We start from the raw sequence: 16,022 nt of genomic DNA on the forward strand, positions 1-16,022 counted from the left end.
TATCCTCTTCAGTAAAATAAGGATGTTAGTCTCATATTGTGGTGTCAAACAATGAGCCACTGCAGGCAGAGTAGTTGAAAGATAACCTAGTTTTATCTGTGAACTGTAACTAATACTAATGGTATGTGTGACCTTTTCAAATGTATATGCAGTTTATTTATAGTAAATAAACAGCCCTAGCCAGTTTGGCTCAGTGAATTGAGCATCTGCCTGAGGACTGAAGTGTCCCGGGTTCGATTCTGACCAAGGGCATGTACTTGCAGGCTCAATTCCTGCCCTGGTCAGGGCGTGTGCAGGAGGCAACCAATTGGTGTGTCTCTTTCACATCGATGCTTCTCTCTCTCTCTGTGTCTCTCCCCCTCCCTTCCACTCTCTCTTAAAAAAAAAAAAATCAATGGAAATATATCCTCAGGTGAGGATTAACAAAGAAAAATTAAAAAAAAATAAACTGCAGATTTATTTTATTTATTTATTTTTTTTAATTTTTTAAAAATATATTTTATTGATTTTTTACAGAGAGAAAGGGAGAGAGATAGATAGTTAGAAACATCGATGGGAGAGAAACATCGATCAGCTGCCTCCTGCACATCTCCCACTGGGGATGTGCCCGCAACCCAGGTACATGCCCTTGACCGGAATCGAACCTGGGACCTTTCAGTCCGCAGGCCGACGCTCTATCCACTGAGCCAAACCGGTTTCGGCTATTTATTTACTTTTTAAAATATATTTTATTGATTTTTTACAGAGAGGAAGGGAGAGGGATAGAGAGTTAGAAACATCGATGAGAGAGAAACATCGATCAGCTGCCTCCTGCACACCCCTACTGGGGATGTGCCCACAACCAAGGTACATGCCCTTGACTGGAATCGAACCTGGGACCCTTCAGTCCCCAGGCCGGCGCTCTATCCACTGAGCCAAACCAGTTAGGGCTGCAGATTTATTATGATAGAGTTTTATCTTTCTGTGTTTTCTCCAAATACAGATAATAAACATAAAACTACCATTATATAGGGCTCTAGAGAAATCTTACAATTTACCTAAAGGTCCTCAGACTCTAGAAGTTGGGGGCTACTAGCCTAGGCAATCGCTAATGTTTCTGCAGTTCAACCACCTGAGCCAAACCTCCTGGGCTGTCTCAGTTCTCTTATTGAATTGTGCACTCTATTATACTTGAACTTGGGAAAGAAAAGAAGATAGAAAAATATGTTTATGATTTGAACATGGGAGGAAAATTTATATACATAGCTTACAAAGCATTCTACTGAATAGATTTATTTTGATTACCAGTTAATTATAGTTACTAGTTCAATGAGAAATTTTAAGCAGACACATATTCTTATCCCAACAGAAGAACCCTTGATATGAAGAAGAGAAAATGAAGTGGAATGATTAGGACAGGAAGTATGAGTTTTGTAACATTCTCATATGTCAAGTAAACATTTACTTTACTATTTTTTAAAAATACGTTTATTGCCCTAACCGTTTGGGTTCAGTGGATGCAGCATCAGGCCGAGGACTGAAGGGTCCCAGGTTCAATTCCAGTCAAGGGCATATATCTGATTTTTGGGTTATTGATTTTTTTACAGAGAGAGGAAGGGAGAAAGATAGACAGACAGAAACATCAATGATGAGAGAGAAGCATCTATCAGCTGCCTCCTGCATGCCTCTTATTGGGGATTGAGCCTGCAACCCCGGCATGTGCCCTAACTGGGAATTGAACCGTGACCTCCTGATTCATGGGTTGACGCTCAACCAATAAGCCACACCGGCCGGGTGCAAGTAAACATTTAATAGAACTCACTTGTAATGGAGAATGGTAGGTTTTTGGTGGCTGTTTTAATAATCTATTTATCAAATAAAGGTAACTCCTTCCAAAATATTGAATATCAGACACTCAATAACCAGCAGGTAGCAGTGGCAACAATGATATATTTAAAATAAATATTGTTATACTAATTTTCTATGTTGCTTTTGGACCATTCGAGAGTGAGTCTCTAAAGAAATTAGAAGAGCAGCATTATGATAGTAAGTTGCTATATAAGACATCATATCAGGGTACTACTATCTTTTGATATATCCTTACAGATTAAGAATTACCCTCTAGGCTCACCCTTTACATTTTAATCTGGAGTAGAATTTTAAGTTCTGTCTTGGATCCCCTTATGCAAGTGGGTGTAATTGTACCAAAGGTTCTGTGAGATAGTTAACACTTTTCTGTGTTGTATCCATTACTTGGTCTTTATGAATATATGCAAATATTATGAAATTTTTCCCTGGCCTACTTTTAAATTTCTCTCGGGGCTTTTCCTGCATAGTAAAGCTTTGCCAACTCCATTATTACATGTTTTTTGTAGAATATACTAAAAAGCAAATAAAAGAAAAATTGTCCATAAGCCATTGTTAATGTTGAGTATTTCTACTCAGGCATATTATTTTATTGGGTTTTTTGTTTGTTTGTTTTTGTCTTTTTACTATATAAAAGCATTTTCCCCACAATAATGAACTATTGTTTTTAAAATAAGTCACAAATTGGCAGGCTTTATTCAGCTGGTAAGATCTCTAACTCAATATTATTATTATAACTAGTGGCCCAGTGCATGAATTCATGCACATTGAAAGGCAATTAATTAGAAGAAATATTTTAATATCGCTATTCGCCCTTTATAATAGAAGTGTCAACCAAATTCACCATCGACAATGACAGATAAAAACACACGCATGCTATTGGCGCCAGTGAGAGCTTTATATGTATTGTGCATGTGTGCATCAATTTAGCCTTTTATAGATATAGAATAAACTTGCTTAATTAGACCTGCTTTCTGATTTAGCTAAACTTTTTCCAGCCCAGTGAAGCACCCCAACTTCTCTTTCAAGTCATTGTCAGCAACACAGCAGTAAATATCAACACGAAGCAGATTATTGTAGATCACACAGGGAGAACAAAGGGTAAAATATTTCACTGCAGCAGTGTTTTACTATATTCTGCACAGTGAGAAAACCTGGAGTCATTTTTCAAGGCCCACCATTTCTTCTTTTCAGTTGGGTCAAGTTCCTAAGCTTTCTAAATCTCCATTTTCTAGTAATGAAAATAAAATAGAATTCCACCCCGTTTCCTATCTATCTACTCCAGGACTTCTGTGAGGATCAAATGAGATGAGGCACGGGAAAATGCTTCACAGACATTTGGTTAAAGTGTAAATGTTTCCACCTGGCTATAAAGCAAGTCGTGTTCCTGGGATGAAGAAACTCCAAGGCTAGTTGGTAAGGAGAGGAAGCCAGGTGTTGCTATGTGACATCATTACCTGGAGCCCACAGCCACTGTTTCTGGGCTGAGCTGTGGGCCGCATTTTGTGCCATGGGGTCTTGGCAGCATCGGCTGCAATTTGGTGGGCTGTCGCTCAGGCCTGTGTCCCACTTGGGGGAAACTGAGTGTTGCTTTGTCGTCGCCAGGTCTGTGGTGCTATTTTCTCTATAAATGGCCAGTGTGCGTCACAGCAGCTCCTGTGTTGAGCATCTGCCCCCTAGTGGTCAGTATGTGTCATAGCAACCGGTCGGACGGTCAGACACTTAGCATATTAGCCTCATATATATAGATTACTTTAAAATATATTTTTATTGATTTCAGAGAGGAAAGGAAAGGGAGGGAGAGAGAGAAACACCAATGATGAGAGAAAATCATTGATCAGCTGCCTCCTGCATGCCCACACTGGGGATTGAGCCTGCAACCTGGGCTTGTGCCCTCACTGGGAATCGAACCATGACTTCCTGGTTCATAGGTCGATGCTCAACCATTTAGCCACTCCAGCCGGGCATTCTCAATATTATTTAAATGTGTGTTTTTTTATTATTATTATTAGTTGTCAACTTAAAAAATAAAGAAGACTACAGGTAGGAGTGTAAGTTGATATAACCCTCTTTGGAAAAGGACTAATTTACTAAAGCTGACATATACATATCCTATGGCTAGCTATTCTGCTTCTAGGTATGCTACAGAAATGCATACGTAAGTTCACCAGAAGACATATGTGGAATGTTCATAGTAGCATTATTCATACTTGCCCCAAACTGGAAACTGCTCAAATACTATCAACCAGCAGTGAATAGATAAATTGTTATGTATTCACAGAATGGTAATACAGTAAAGCAAATGAATAGACTAGAAACCAGGGCCCAGGCCGGGGAGGAGCCAGCAACCAAGGTACGTGCCCTTGACCGGAATCGAACTTGGGACTCTTCGGTCCGCAGGCCAACAACGCTCTGTCCACTGAGCCAAACCGGCTAGGATAAAAGAGTGTATTTTTTATGATTCCAGTATAAGAATCTATTCTGTATGATTCCATTTATATAACGTTCAAGAGCAGGTTACACCAGTGGGTCTTAGTGTGGTGTGATACTGTTCCCCAAGGGACATTTGGCAATGTTTACAAATACCTTTGGTGGTTACAACTGGAAAAGGCTAGGGATGCTGCAAAACATCCTACAGTGTATAGGACAGTCTCCCACAAGGAAGAATTATACAAAATGCCAACAGTACCAGAGTTGGCCCTGGGATAAACTATGCTGTTGGAGGTGAGGATGGTGGTTTCTCTTGGGTATGAAGGGGCATGATTGTGGTTCTGAGAGGTTAGTAATATTTTGTTCTTGATTTCAGTGCTGGTTACATGGGCGTGTTCTGATTGAGAAAATTCATTGAGCTGTACACTTATATTTGTGTGCATTTCCGTAGGTATTTTAGACTTTGATTAAAAATTTACCAAAAAATCAGACTTCACATAAAAATCCAGGTTGAAGACTTCTTGGGGAAGATATGACAGTTTGTTAACTCCCACAGCTCTAGCCAATAACCCCCTTTAGTTGGTGCTTGAGTTCTCCAGGCTCCATTTTCCTGTTCAGTTACATTGTATCACCTCACTGGTATCGAGACATTTAAAAAATGTCTTCAACAGCTTTATTGAGATTTAGTTCATACCATACAGTTCGCCTATTTAAAATTTATAATTCAGTATTCCACAAGTTGTGTAGCCCTCACCACAATCTAATTTTATATTTTTGTTCTCCCCAAAAGAGACTTAATACCTATTAGCAGCCATTCCCTATTACTCCCCATCCCTAGTAACCACTAATATACCTTTGATCTCTATATAGTTATAGACATTTGAATTTTGTGATCTTTCTTCTAAAACAAGATTCTAATGGTTGTGTAATATTTCACCATACAGGTTATATCATAAATTACGTAAAATTCTTTTATTGGGCATTTATTTAGGATAAGTTACTAGACATGGAATTACTAATCAAAGGACATGGATATTCTAAAGTTCCTGATAACTATCACCACAATCTTCTAGAAAGATTCTACCAGACCACCCTTGCCATCATTGTATGACACTGCTTTATTTTTGTTGCAAATTTGTTGTTGTGAGCCTAGTCATATTGGAATTATTATACATTTATTTTTATTTTGTCTTAGATATATTTGTTTTCCTAGACGATCATTGTTCAGACAGTTGGTTTGACCTAAGCTTAGTTTGGGACAAGTGTGCCAATACTGTTTTTGTGTGTGTGGTTTTTTTTACATGAAGACAGTACCACTTACGATGTCTTGTGAATGAATGCATTATCCCAGGTTCTCCATACTTCTCCAACTGGTTCCTGATGGTACTTAAGTTCAAATAGAGTAACCTTTTGCCAGCACAAATTGACACTCAACCCACAATAGTGTATTCTGTTTCCTTATTGGTTCATAGAGCCAAGATTTTAAACTACTTTTTCCCATTAGGTTTTATAATTTGATTCACAATAAAGTATATTTTATGTTTCTCAAATACTGTTCATAGCTAAGAGCTCTTTTGAAAAACAAGTTGTTTTCATGTTTGTAATACATAAATTACTGTTTGCTAGTTAGCTGCCATAATGCTTTTGCTTAGAAATTGTCACTAGCTAGTTATTAAACATCTATTATCACTCATGCAGAATTAATTTCCACTTAAAATGTTCCACTGAAACAAAACTTCATTGTAAACCCTTTAATTGATTCCTTGTCTCTGCATACAAAGCAGCCTCATTCAGGAGTGTGAGTCACTAGCACCATTCTTAGAGGATTGCTCAGCTCATGATCTGGGAGGCCCAGATAATACTTTAGAATCATGGTGAGTCAATATTGAGACTCTTTAGTCCAACCATAGATTTTCTAGGATGACATTTGGGAAATGCCTTCTTGAAAATTTGACATTTTACTGTTGTTTGATTTCACTGCCATTACTTTGCTTATTTCCATATACATAATCTGTTGGTTGTTTTATGAATTTTATTCTTCTGGAGTGATTTTCATTAAACATTAATAGAAGGGACCTTAGAAATCATCTAATCTGATATTCCCCACTTATTTCACAAATGAAAAAATGGAAATAGTTACTCCTGAAGCACATGTTTAGAATCTTTTGACTCCTAGTTCAGTGCTTGCTCTGTTTGTTTCACAAAATTCAAGGTTAAGAATCCCTTTTTAAAATATTAATTTTAGTTCATCTTTGATTTTGTTATTTAGAAAAGAAATTAAGATTTTAAAATATGGTCTACCTATTGTAGGTTTTAGGTTTGTTTTGTGTTGTGTGTTTTTTTTAAGTAGAAGAAAATTAAAATTTGGCTCTGACCCATTTGGACTTGGTTGTTGTATTTGCAAAATATTTAGAATAACGCTAATTTTGAAAATTTTAATTTTCTGATTATAGGTTAGTGAGCCTTAAAAATTGACAGGGGACAAGTTACGGGAGTCTTTTTAGCTGATCTGAAACTCTTTTTTTTTTTTTTTTTTTAAATATATTTTATTGATTTTTTACAGAGAGGAAGGGAGAGAGATAGAGAGTTAGAAACATCAATGAGAGAGAAACATCGATCAGCTGCCTCCTGCACATCTCCCACTGGGGATGTGCCCGCAACCCAGGTACATGCCCCTGACCGGAATCGAACCTGGGACCTTTCAGTCCCCAGGCCGACGCTCCATCCACTGAGCCAAACCGGTCTCGGCCTGATCTGAAACTCTTGAGAGTTTTTTTTAACATGAGTCTATTAGAGAGACTTTTCCAAACACATATATGAAAGTGATATTTTGGGATTGGAAAAAATGAATCAGATAAACTGGAAAGTAAAACATTTCCCTGAGAGTTACTATGCTATAAAAATATGTTTCAACTTCAACAGATGACTTCAGTTACCTTCCTCTAGTCGTCTGTTGCGTAGCATATATAATTGTACATTAAATACCTCTTGAACACAACTGTTGTTTTTAGAAAGTATAAACTTCCTATAAATTACCAGATTGCTTTTTAAAATATATATTTTTTATTGAGTTTTTTTTAAAGAAAGAGGAAGAGAGATAGAAACTTTGATGAGAGATTACATACAATGGATTATTATCCAGCCTTATAAGGAAGCAAATTCTGACACATGCTGCTACAGCCTGGATGAATCTTGAAGACATTATGCTAAGTCGGCCGGAAGACTGGAAGGTCTCTGGTTCAGTTCAGGTCAAGGGCACCTACCTTAATGCAGGCTCAGTCCCCAGCCCTGATCTAGGTCAATGCAGGAGACAACCAATCAATGTGTCTCTCTCACATCACTGTTTCTCTTGCTCTCTCTCCTCCTCCCATTCTCTAAAAATCAATGGAAAAAACATTGAGGATTAGCAAAAAGCAGGCAAAATTGGATGATCTTAGGCAAATTTTATAAGCTTTCTGGACCTCATTTATTCAGTTTTATCAGGAATCTAATTTGCTGTCACCCAGTAACTCAGTTGGTTAGAACATCATCCTGATATGCCAAGGTGTTACGAGTTTGATCCCCAATCAGGGCACACACACGAGTCAACCAGTGAATGCATAAATAAGTAGAATAACACATCGAGGTTTCTCTCTCAATCTCTCTCCCTCTGCCTCCCTCCCTCCCTTCTTCTCTCTCTCCCCCCTCCCCCTTCTTTCCTTCCTCTCTCCCTCTAAAAAAACAAAAAATAAGAATAGATAAAATGGGTCTAATTATATAATCAATCTCATTAGGTAATCCAAATAATGTGCTTTACATTTAATCTTCAAAAGTCCGATGAGTTCTGTTTTACCAAAAAATGCAGTAACTTTGACTTGGTTCTGTTGAGGTGTAACTGATAGAAAAACTCTTCAAATATAAAGAATGTTGGAGGGAATTAAGTAATTTATTACCATGTTGATGCCAGCTAATTTTTTAAAAATATAGTATATTGATTTTTTTTTACAGAGAGGAAGGGAGAGGGATAGAGAGTTAGAAACATCGATGAGAGAGAAACATTGATCAGCTGCCTCCTGCACAACCCCTACTGGGGATGTGCCCGCAACCAAGGTACGTGCCCTTGACCGGAATCGAACCTGGGTCCCTTCAGTCCGCAGGCTGACGCTCTATCCACTGAGCCAAACTGGTTAGGGCTAATTTTTAAATTCTATTTTCTAGTGCAAGACAAGGCAGATAGTAATTTTAGTTATTTGGAAAATAGACTAAAAATAGCACATTTGGTTTCTGTCCAATAAATGTTATATAAGCAAACATGATTTTCTTCAGTATGTGTTTTGTGTGTGTGTGTGAATCCTTTTGAATGATGGGCTACAGTGAATTGCAGTGTTCTTTATTTTAAAAACCATCCTACTGCCCTGGCCGGTGTGTCTCGGTTGAGCGTTGTCCCGTGCACCAAAAGGTTGCTGGTTCGATTTCAGGTTAGGGCACATACCCCGGTTGCAAATTTGATCCCCAGTAGGGAGCGTGCAGGAGGCAGCTGATAGATGTTTCTCTCTCCCTCTTCCTCCCACCCACTTTCTCCTTCTTTCTCTCTCTAAAATCAATAAAAAAAATTTAGCCCTAGCTGGTTTTGCTCAGTGGATAGCACATTGGCTTGCAGACTAGGGTCTCTTGGGTTCGATTCTGGTCAAGGGCACATGCCCGGGTTTCGGGCTTGATCCCCAGTAGGGGGTGTGCAGGAGGTAGCTGATCAATGATTCTCTCTCATCATTGATGTTTCTATCTCTCCCTTTCCCTTCCTCTCTGAAATCAATAAAAATATATTTTAAAAAAATTTAAAGCCTTCTTTGAAAAAATAACTTCTCCATCTTTTCATTTATTCAAGCCCGGCCATGTAGCTCAGCGGTTGAGCATTGACTCATGAACCAAGAAGTCACTAGATCATCCTAGCCGTTCTGGCTCAGTGGATAGAGCCTCGGCCTGCGGACTGAAGGGTCCCAGGTTCATTTCCGGTCAAGGGCACATGCCTGGGTTGTAGGCTCCATCCCCAGCAGGGGGCATGCAGGAGGCAGCCAATCCATGATTCTCTCTCATCATTGAAGTTTCTCTCTCTCCCTCTCCCTTCTTCTCTCTAAAAAATCAATAAAAACATTAAAAAAATGTTTAAGAAAGAAATTGATATGACTATATAAAAATAATAAAATTTGAAGGGAGACAATAAAATGAGGTGTTTATGTTAAATGTCAAATGGTTAATGTCTCTACTATATTAAGACTACATTTTGCAGATAAATGGGCAAAAGGATAGAACTAGTCCTCAAAGGGGGCAATATGGAGGATGTGTATCCTGCTGTATTGAAAACATACACATTTCTGTAATTTTGCACCCAGTACAGTAGCATATCAGACTGCTGATGAGGTTGAGGTGAAGTTGTCAGGCATCATAAATTGCTAGGATGTCAAATAACAGTACAAAGCAAGAACCATGCAGGTTTACATTTCTTGGGCCTAATAATACCACTTCCTAGAATTTGTAGATAAATCCAACCAAAGCTTAAAGGATACATTCAAGAAGATACTAAGTGTAAAAGCACATATAAACCAGCTGGGGCTTTCCTAAACATCTGAGTGTTTGGCACTCATTCCCCCATCTCTCACAGCACCTGTCACATGTTCCCGCATCGTTTTCCATTCATAGATGGAGTATGGAAGTGGTTTTTATTTTTCATGAGAGCAGTTTGCAGGTTAATTGCTTGCTCTTCTCTCCCTGCTCTATAACAAGTCTGTTTGCAAGCCAGAGAAGACTATGTCCTGAATCTTAGGCCTCTGATAGCAGAGCAAAAAAGGAAAGGTTTGGTATTAGTGGAGCAAGAACACAAGGAGACCACACAGTTCTGCTTAGAAATGTTAATTCCAGAACCCACCGTTCTCATTCCATTTCCCCCCATCTCTCCCACCCTCCTCCTCTCACCTCCCCCATCCTATTGGAACATATACTCTGTGATACTTAAACCATTTTCTTTTTTTAAAATATATTTTATTGATTTTTTACAGAGAGGAAGGGAGAGAGATAGTTAGAAACATCGATGAGAGAGAAACATCGATCAGCTGCTTCCTGCACATCTCCTACTGGGGATGTGCCCGCAACCCAGGTACATGCCCTTGACCGGAATCGAACCTGGGACCTTTCAGTCCCAGGCCGACGCTCTATCCACTGAGCCAAACCGGTTTCGGCTCTTAAACCATTTTCTTAATGCTTGCAAGGAGAGGAAAGGGAAGAGTATCAAAGAAAAACCCACTAACTCCACAGTAGACAGAAACAGTGGTGATGCTGCCATTGAGTTTAGGAAACCCATGTTATTTTAGAAAGTTGTCCACTCCCATTTTATGCTGGAGCTAAGTTACTAAGTACAGCATTTATGCTCGAGATCTGGATAATAGGTGCTATGGCACTAATGAATGCCATGGAGAACCAGGGTCTGAGGTTTCAGCATTTTCTAGGCCTACAGCATAACGTATTCAATGTGTACTGTGGGGTGTGTTTAAATAGCTGCTTTATAACTTATATAAACCTTGAAGAGCTTATCACCAATTTCTCCAATGTTAGATTATTGTATGAGATGCTGAACTCTTTTTTTTTTTTTTATTTTTAAATCCTCACCCAAGGATATGTTTCCATTGATTTTTAGAGAGAGTGGAAGACAGAGGTAAAGACAGAGAGAAATATTGATGTGAGAGAAACACAATTGGTTGCCTCCTGCATGCGCCCCAGCCAGGGCCCGGGCCAGGTAGGAGCCTGCAACCAAGGTACATGCCCTTCACCAGAATTGAACTTGGGACCCTTTGGTCCACAGGCCAGTGCTCTATCCACTGAGCAAACTGACTAAGGCCAATGCTGAACCCTTGAAATTCTTTCATAGCAATAATTATTTTAAAAGATACTTTGTATGGATGGAAGTATAGAGGAAGAGTTTTCTAAGCAAGTAACAATTGCTCTTTCATGATCTTGGCATATTGGAACAAATAGAATTTGTTGATTATTGATTTTTTTAGGCTCAGGAAATGCTTTAGATGTGGTGTTTGGGGGAAATCTGAGTCTGAACTTGTGAGTGTGAATAATTATGGAGAAACCTAATTTACGTCACCATTTGATGGTTGCATATTATTTACTTTCTGCTTTGTGGTTTTATAGTTTATGTATTCAGTAAGAGGAGAAGTGGCGAACTCAGATATCAGGGCTGAAAATGGGAGTGGTACTTGAAGTCCTTGTTAGGGTCGCCAAAGGAAGTATGCACAAGGCCGAGAGGTAAAGATTTATTAGGTCATGTTTTGAGACCAAATGGGCTGAGCCCCCATGACACCAGCACCCAGGGATGGGGAGTCAGAGGTTTTAAAGGACTGTGGGCAGGCTTTTTCGGGGAACTCTGGATGGGCCCAAATCCTGGGAAAGTCCAGAGGGGAAAGATCATGGTTTTAGCAAGTGGAATGTGGTCTAAGCAAAAGGGAATGTTGGTTGTGAAGTGGTCTAAAGGTCAGTTCCCAGGGGAAGCGGGTATCTATTCAATTATTTGATCAGACCTAACAATCCCATGATGAGATCTTTGTGTGGTCAGATTTTGTATTAAATCTTGATACTTACATGTCAGGTGCCTACACTTCTTTTTCTCTTTTTCACTGGTCTTTTGAAAATTGTTCTGAGGGATTTTTTTCCTGTATTTAACACCCCCCCCCAAAAAAATATTTTTAATCTATGAACATGACACCCAGGAATTGTTTAAATTTCATTTATTAAATTAATAAATGAACAAAGTTGGCACCTAATGGATGAATCTTGGCCATAGCTATTCAAACTTGGCAGAACTTGATAATTAGCAAAAATTTGTCTTGGATTTTTGTTTGTTTCATTTTTTGTTAATCTTTACCAGGGGATATTTTTTCTGTTGATTTTTAGAGAGGAAGGGAGGAAGGAGGGGACAGAGAGAAAAACATGGATGTGGGGGAGAGACATTGACTGGTTGCCTTCTGCCTGTGGCCCCAATTGGGGCCCAGGATCAAACATGCAGCCCAGGTATGTGCCCTTGACTGAGAATCAAACCCAAGACCATTCTGTGTGTGATGCTCTAACCACTGAGCCATGTGGGTCAGGGCTTGGGGTTTTTGTTGTTTTTTTACCACAATACAGATGCGGCTGTTTTCTAGCAGTTGAATCTGTAAATCACCTTCTGTGGGACAAGTGTGTCCCAGTGACTGAGAGCCAGCTGTTGGGTGTTTTAACTAAACAGCTGGCTCCTAGTGGGCAGCTCAAGTCCCAGTGAGAAGTATTGACTGCTCCAGGCTAGAGCAGGAATAGAGCATGCAGGGAGGATTTTCGCAAGGCCTTTAGCGACCAGTTTAAATTGGTTGAGATTTTTCTGCCTTGGTTTTTTCCTATAGGTGCCCAAGTTCTACTTCAGATTTTCATGAATGACTCATCTTCCTGCCATATTTTCTTAGACTGCAATGACTTAAGACTCTTGGGGTCAATGCTATGAAGTTCATCCTACTACGTCTATTGGGAGGAGAAAGCAGTAATATTCAAACTCAAGCTTGTTTCCAGCTCATGCTGATTGATTCCTGAGTGATTATTTCTTCCTGAAAATGACATTTTAGTGATTCATTGTTTTCTGTGGGAGGAAGCTTTTGACCTTTTTTTTTTTTCTTTTTTTTTTCCCTTTCCAGAGGGAGTCTGGACAAGTTGTAAGCAAGACATCATTTCTGTAAGAAAATTTTGGATAACAGAAGTTCTGGATAAAAGGTAAAGTGTATTTAAACTTCTTTGATGATGTTGATAATCACCTATAATCTGCAGAAGTAAACGGAGAGGGAAGAAGAGAAGGAGAAAAGCTAGGTGTACTTAGTGTCGGGTAGCATTAGGAATTTTATATGCATTATCCTTTTTAGATGGTTTTTACCGGGATTCTAGACATAATAAAACTATCCTTCAAAATGCTGTTTTAAATGGATTTGCTTATTGGTTGGATGTAATGTCCTCACAATTCACTCTGCACACATATTCTGCACACATATTCACCATAAACATAATACAGGATCCTAGCTAGGGAGTGTGTTCCTAATTTCTTTCTGTCTTACATTGGTTCTTGATCATTGCCAGTTATTTGCAGCCATACCATCTTTTAAATTATTTTTAATACTTTGTCACCAGGTCCTATCATACCTGGACCAAATAGTTTATTTCTTGCCTATATTTCATAAAGTTCTGAAGGCCTCTGTCTGAGAAATACATCTGAAATTATAGCTATAATTTTACCTTTTAAACTAGGGAAGATGAAAGCAAACCAGACTTTTAGTTTGGTGGCACAAACAAGTGCTCATAGTCTGAGGTGAATTGCCCTACCTGAGGGTAGTAGAATGAGATGCTATTTATTTTAACCATCATTCTAGTGTGAGCCTTGAAGTTAGATTTCAAGTATGTAGAAAAGTAGTTCCTAGAGATTTCAGTAAAAATTTAAATTAAGATTTTAATATTTGCTGATTTTTCCTTTGGTATTTTTCCGTTTTTATCAGGGCAAACCAGTTCAATCACCATGAGTTGGAGCTTCCTGACTCGCCTGCTAGAGGAGATCCACAACCATTCCACGTTTGTGGGGAAGATCTGGCTCACGGTCTTGATCGTCTTCCGGATTGTCCTTACAGCTGTAGGAGGAGAGTCCATCTATTACGACGAGCAGAGCAAATTTGTGTGCAACACAGAGCAGCCAGGCTGCGAGAATGTCTGCTATGATGCCTTTGCACCCCTCTCCCATGTGCGCTTCTGGGTATTCCAGATCATCTTGGTGGCAACTCCCTCAGTGATGTACCTGGGCTACGCCATTCATAAGATTGCCAAAATGGAGCATGGCGAAGCGGACAAGAAGGCTGCTCGGAGCAAACCCTATGCCATGCGCTGGAAACAGCATCGGGCTCTGGAAGAAACAGAAGAGGACCATGAAGAGGATCCCATGATGTATCCAGAAGTCGAATTAGAAAGTGAAAAAGAAAATAAAGAGCAAAACCAGCCTAAACCCAAGCATGATGGCCGACGGCGGATCCGGGAGGACGGTCTCATGAAAATCTATGTGCTGCAGTTGCTGGCAAGGACCGTGTTTGAGGTGGGCTTTCTGATAGGGCAGTATTTTCTGTATGGCTTCCAAGTCCACCCATCTTATGTGTGTAGTAGAATTCCTTGCCCTCACAAGATAGACTGCTTTATTTCTAGACCCACTGAAAAGACCATCTTCCTTCTGATAATGTATGGTGTTACAGGCCTTTGCCTGTTGCTTAACATTTGGGAGATGCTTCATTTAGGCTTTGGGACAATTCGAGACTCACTAAACAGTAAAAGGAGAGAACTGGAAGACCCGGGTGTTTATAATTATCCTTTCACTTGGAATACACCATCTGCTCCCCCTGGCTATAACATTGCCGTCAAACCGGATCACATTCAGTACACCGAGCTGTCTAATGCCAAGATCGCCTACAAGCAGAACAAGGCCAACATCGCCCAGGAACAGCAGTACGGCAGCCACGAGGAGCACCTCCCCGCTGACCTGGAGACGCTGCAGCGGGAGATCAGGATGGCTCAGGAGCGCTTGGATCTAGCAATCCAGGCCTACAATCACCAAAACAACCCCCCTGCTCCCCGGGAGCAAAAAGCCAAAGTGGGGTCTAAAGCTGGGTCCAACAAAAGCAGTACGAGTAGCAAATCAGGGAATGGGAAGACCTCCGTCTGGATTTAATCTTGGCTGGGCTTAAAGCTTGTGCTCTTCATAGTTTATGGTAAGCAGCGGCTCACTGAATAATGACTTCCATTGAGTAAACATTTGGCTCTGGTTATCTTCAGGGATGCTGTTGGCTTGTGATCCAAGCTCAGGGGACTCTGAAGGCGGGGCTGGGACAGAGGAAAAGGAAGGGAAACATAGTGTTCCTGGGCACATGTTCCAGCAATAATACAGTTGTAGACTTTACATTTGTGTCTTCCAGATCTGGAAAAGAACAGATATATTTAAATCATTCTTGTTGAACAATTTTTGTATGTACAGTATTATGGAACTTTTTCTTTTTTTTTAGTATGCGAACTTTTTTTTGTACTTGTACATTGGACCACTGTAGTTATACTTTTATATTAAAGGGGGAAAATCCTAAGGTATTGCCTATTAGGCTAGTGTTATTACTTTGTTCAGCATATTCTACCCTGGGTTTAATGTTTTTTAATAGATGCTACACCTAATAAAAGTGCCTCTCGTGATGCAGGGATAATTTCAAATATAGGAGGAGGAGGAGGAGGAGGAATCAGTTTTCAGTCTTAGAAAGAACGTCCACAGTAGAAGGAGGTTGAGATCTTAACTTGAGAAATCTTTGAATCTCATTCATGTGCCCAGAGTTGTATCTGTCTTTGAAAACCTATTTGTATTTTCAAAGGAGATAAATGATTCACTGCAGGATTCCTTTAAATATCAAACATTGCCAGCATATGCTTTGATGTATATATCATTTAAGTTCTTTCAAAAGGCTGGTACTCCCAGTTCTGTAGCAGTGTGGAGACTGTCAAGAGTTGCTGAGATTCCTCTACCACAACGCGAACCCACGCCTGGAAAATGAGCCCTAACAGGATGTTTAGTTGTGGACCTGTTTGATTTGCCTTAAATCTCTATCCAGAAACCTGCCTCTCTCTAGTTTAAGAAACCAGTGGTGGATATTTTCTTTATATGTTAACATTAGAAGCTAAGAATA

At 39.6% G+C, this 16,022-nt stretch overlaps 1 protein-coding gene across 1 annotated transcript; it reads left to right on the plus strand.

The window, feature by feature from the left end:
* Positions 1-12,701: 12,701 nt before the first annotated feature.
* On the plus strand, positions 12,702-15,537 carry GJC1 (gap junction protein gamma 1). The gene is made up of 3 exons (XM_014448114.2): positions 12,702-12,870; positions 12,972-13,047; positions 13,818-15,537. The coding sequence occupies exon 3, from the start codon at positions 13,838-13,840 to the stop codon at positions 15,026-15,028; it is 1,191 nt and encodes a 396-aa protein (XP_014303600.1). The 5' UTR covers positions 12,702-12,870; positions 12,972-13,047; positions 13,818-13,837; the 3' UTR covers positions 15,029-15,537.
* The last annotated feature ends 485 nt before the right edge of the window (positions 15,538-16,022 follow it).

Source organism: Myotis lucifugus, unplaced genomic scaffold (assembly GCF_000147115.1).
Source record: "Myotis lucifugus unplaced genomic scaffold, Myoluc2.0 scaffold_766, whole genome shotgun sequence".
Lineage (NCBI taxonomy): Eukaryota > Metazoa > Chordata > Mammalia > Chiroptera > Vespertilionidae > Myotis > Myotis lucifugus.

Excerpts from the sequence above, each read along its gene's own strand:
- GJC1 (XM_014448114.2), top strand. The coding sequence starts at position 13,838 with ATGAGTTGGAGCTTCCTGACTCGCCTGCTAGAGGAGATCCACAACCAT.